The sequence below is a fragment of the Gekko japonicus genome, unplaced genomic scaffold, assembly GCF_001447785.1.
Source record: "Gekko japonicus isolate JY-2015 unplaced genomic scaffold, Gekko_japonicus_V1.1 scaffold3619, whole genome shotgun sequence".
In the NCBI taxonomy this organism is placed as follows: Eukaryota; Metazoa; Chordata; class Lepidosauria; order Squamata; family Gekkonidae; genus Gekko; species Gekko japonicus.
The window spans coordinates 54,955-58,802 of record NW_015165345.1 but is presented as its reverse complement, the minus strand read 5'-3'; the positions used below and the strand labels follow the sequence as shown (position 1 = coordinate 58,802).

Here is a 3,848-nt window from a genome sequence, read left to right as displayed (position 1 = left end):
AAGATGGTATGGGACGCAATGAAAGCATTTTCCAGGGGAATGTTAATACAAGAAGCAGCAAAAGTAAATAGGCAAAGGAAACAAAGGTATGAAAGTTTAAAAACACAGATAAGTCTTCAAGAGAATATTATGATGACTAAAGTGAACAATGATGGAACGAAAAAGACTCAAAATGTTACAACATCAAAAGAATTGCCTATTGAAAGAAGAGATAGCAAAGAAACTATATTTTGCAAAACAATTTTTTTTTGAAAATGCAAATAAACCTATGAGATGGCTGGCTTACAAAATTAGACAACAGAAGGAAAGAACTTTTATTAAAGTATTGAGAAAAGAAGGAAAAGAAATCTATAGAAATGAGGAAATTAAAAAAGCAGTGGAGGAATATTATAAAACTTTATATGGGAAAACATCAGTGAGCATTGAAAAAATTAAAGGCTATTTGGAAAAATATCAACTGCGAAAATTTACAGAAGGGCAAAGAAAAATACTAAACCAACCAATCTCAATGATGGAAGTGGTTGAAGCATTAAAGATTTATATCCCATCTTTCTGCCCTTACAAGGGCCACCAAGGTGGCTGACAAATTAAAATGTGCATAATATAATCATATCTTTAAAACCAACCAAACATCAACAGCATTTCATTAAAGCAACTAAAACCAGAGCTAAGAAAAATACATAGACATAAAAACAACAATGAAAGTATTTAAAACAAAACATTGGGCATGAAGGAGGGAATGCCAACAAAGGAAGGAATGCCAAGGAGGGAATGCCAAACAAAGGAGGGAATGCCAAACTGAGGGAATGCCAAATGAAACAAGAAAGTTTGTAATTAATATTTTTTTTTAAATGCTGTTCTGCCAAAAATGTGCATGGAGATTTACTCTGAAACATACATTCTAGAGCTGCCAGGGCAGATCTTGAAGGGGAGCGACAGAAACATCCCTTTTGCCACAGCAACTGGATCCATACACCCTTACCCTGATTCTGTTAGTAAGGGTAGAACCAAAAGGAGTTTCTGAATTCTCGTCCCATAGATTATCTCATTGAACATACGTGATGGATGATATCCCAGTCCTCTTTGATCCTTTGTTAAACATGACCAGGTTCCTCCCGGACCCCCCCAAAATATGACAGCTTCTCTGACCATCCAAAGCCTCCCAAATCAGACCTCTGGTCTGCCAAAACCTCACTAAGTTTAGGGATGCCCTCCCTTTGGTCAGTCCCTTGGAAATTCCCCATTTCAATTTTGTCAGTTCATTTTGCAAATGGAACCTGTGAGGCTGTCTGTTTTCAGCTTCCTCGCACCAAATTTTCTCCATTAAAATCAATGCTCTTCTCAATATTATTGTGTCTGTTTTGTGTAAAAGGCAATTAATCGACAAAAGGGGCCAAATGGTGAACAAAGGGGGGGATAGGTTGGGAACACCGGGCATAAAAATGGACAAAAATGAATGAAGAGACAAATCCATGAAAATGGGCAGATATATGCATCTCAAAGTTCACCAGACCAGGTATTTTTCAAAATGATAAACTGGCTAACTTCCCTTTCCTCCAGAGCCAAAGAGCAAGAGTGGTCAAATTAGGGACCTGGCAACTAGTGAGAGAGTTGTGGGAGAGGCTATGGTGGGCCACACTACTACCTGTAGTGCTCTGTCACTGCTGGTAAAACACTGAAAGTGGCAAAGAGTAGCTCTGGGAATCGCCAGAAAATCTATGGTAAAGCAACTCCTAGAGCTACCCCGGAAGTCACAGGGGGTAGCTCTAGGAATCATTCGAAACTCTATGGCAAAACCATAGAGTTTCTGGTGATTCTCCCAAATCAGACCTCTGGTCTGCCAAAACCTCACTAAGTTTAGGGATGCCCTCCATTTGGTCAGTCACTTGGAAATTCCCCATTTCAATTTTGTCAGTTCATTTTGCAAATGGAACCTGTGAGGCTGTCTGTTTTCAGCTTCCTCGCACCAAATTTTCTCCATTAAAATCAATGCTCTTCTCAATATTATTGTGTCTGTTTTGTGTAAAAGGCAATTAATCGACAAAAGGGGCCAAATGGTGAACAAAGGGGGGGATAGGTTGGGAACACCGGGCATAAAAATGGACAAAAATGAATGAAGAGACAAATCCATGAAAATGGGCAGATATATGCATCTCAAAGTTCACCAGACCAGGTATTTTTCAAAATGATAAACTGGCTAACTTCCCTTTCCTCCAGAGCCAAAGAGCAAGAGTGGTCAAATTAGGGACCTGGCAACTAGTGAGAGAGTTGTGGGAGAGGCTATGGTGGGCCACACTACTACCTGTAGTGCTCTGTCACTGCTGGTAAAACACTGAAAGCGGCAAAGAGTAGCTCTAGGAATCGCCAGAAAGTCTATGGTAAAGCAACTCCTAGAGCTACCCCGGAAGTGACAGGGGATAGCTCTAGGAATCATTCGAAACTCTATGGCAAAATCATAGAGTTCCTGGTGATTCCTAGAGCTACCCTTTGCCACCTCCAGTGAGAACACAAGGCTGCGGGGTTTTAGAAATTTACTCCGGCTGTGGCTTGGAATGGCAGCAGGTAAGGGGACCCGGCCCTAGGTGGAATCCAGCCTCACTTTTTATCATGTTGACATCGTTGGCCCCGTCTCCGATGGCCAGAGCGATGGCGTTCTTGTGTCTCTTGACCATCTGGACAATGAGAGCCTTCTGCTTGGGCGTCACTCGACAGCAGATGACCGCCTGGCAGGCTGTGGCCAGCTCCACAAAGGCCTCTTCTACCGAGTCCCTGTGATTCGCCTTGGCCTTCACCCGGCAGCCTCGAAACCACTCCCAAGCGCTTGGCTTCCTCTTCCCCTGCTCTTCCCCTGCGGCGTGAAGGATTTTGTCCTGTGAAGAAATCACAAATTCGAAATGTCTCTAGTTTTATGGGGGCAGGGAGGGTGTCAGTCCTGATTCGCAACGTCTGAATTCCATAGTCCCAGTGGTACCATATTAGGCGACACACCCCTAACGTAGCCAATCCTCCAAGAGCTTACTGAGCTCTTCTTACAGGGGCTACTGTAAGCTCTTGGAGGATTGGCGACATGAGGGGGCGTGTCGCCTAATATGAAGGAGCTCCTGCTACAAAAAGAGCCCTGGGTGACTCGCCCCCTAATGTAGCCAATCCTCCAAGAGCTTACAGAGATCTTCTTACAGGGGCTACCGTAAGCTGTTGGAGGATTGGCTACGTTAGGGGGGGTGTCGCCTAATATGCAAAGGAGTTCCTGCTACAAAAAGAGCCCTTAAATATGTCATTCTTCAGCCCCCACCTCTTGGAGTCTCCGGAAGGCTTCTGCGCTTTCCCTTGGGAGTCATCCCCATTGAATGCAGCGAGTCTTACTGATGACATGTGTGGAAATCTGCGTGGGTGAACACTGAGGGGCCACGGTGCGCACGTTTTGCTCTTAAATTATATACACAACCTGTACATATAGGGTTAACGGGTTGTCGTCCACAGCAGGCCAACTCTAGCCCCCACAATCAATTGCCCCATGCTTGATCGACTGAGTAGCAGGAGAAAAATGGGGGGGGGACAGCAACCCACACCCACCAATGACGCTCTAGGAATTCCCTCCAATCTCAATGGTCTTCATCACAGAGATCAGGGGAATCCTTGGATTGTCTCTGCTGGGCTACGGTTATCACTTTCAGGTTATCGCCCGGAAGTGATACCACAGCCCCCCATGATGCTTCCGCCTCCCAGGCTCTGCCCTCCAAAAGTTCCCAGGATTTGCAGGCGTGGGCCTGGCAACACTAGGTAGATAAGAAGAGAAGAAGATATTGGATTTATACCCCGCCCTTCACTAACCAAAGGAGTCTCAGAGC

At 44.6% G+C, this 3,848-nt stretch overlaps 1 protein-coding gene across 1 annotated transcript in view; it reads right to left on the bottom strand.

Annotated features, from left to right (window-relative positions):
* The window catches only part of ATP8B3 (ATPase, aminophospholipid transporter, class I, type 8B, member 3), a gene marked incomplete at its 5' end in the record, with an annotated part of 76,862 nt that overhangs the window by 19,140 nt on the left and 53,874 nt on the right, over window positions 1-3,848 (bottom strand). The window contains one exon of the mRNA XM_015410569.1: window positions 2,600-2,870. Coding sequence (XP_015266055.1) covers window positions 2,600-2,870 — 271 coding nt within the window. The remainder of the gene's footprint in view (window positions 1-2,599; window positions 2,871-3,848) is intronic.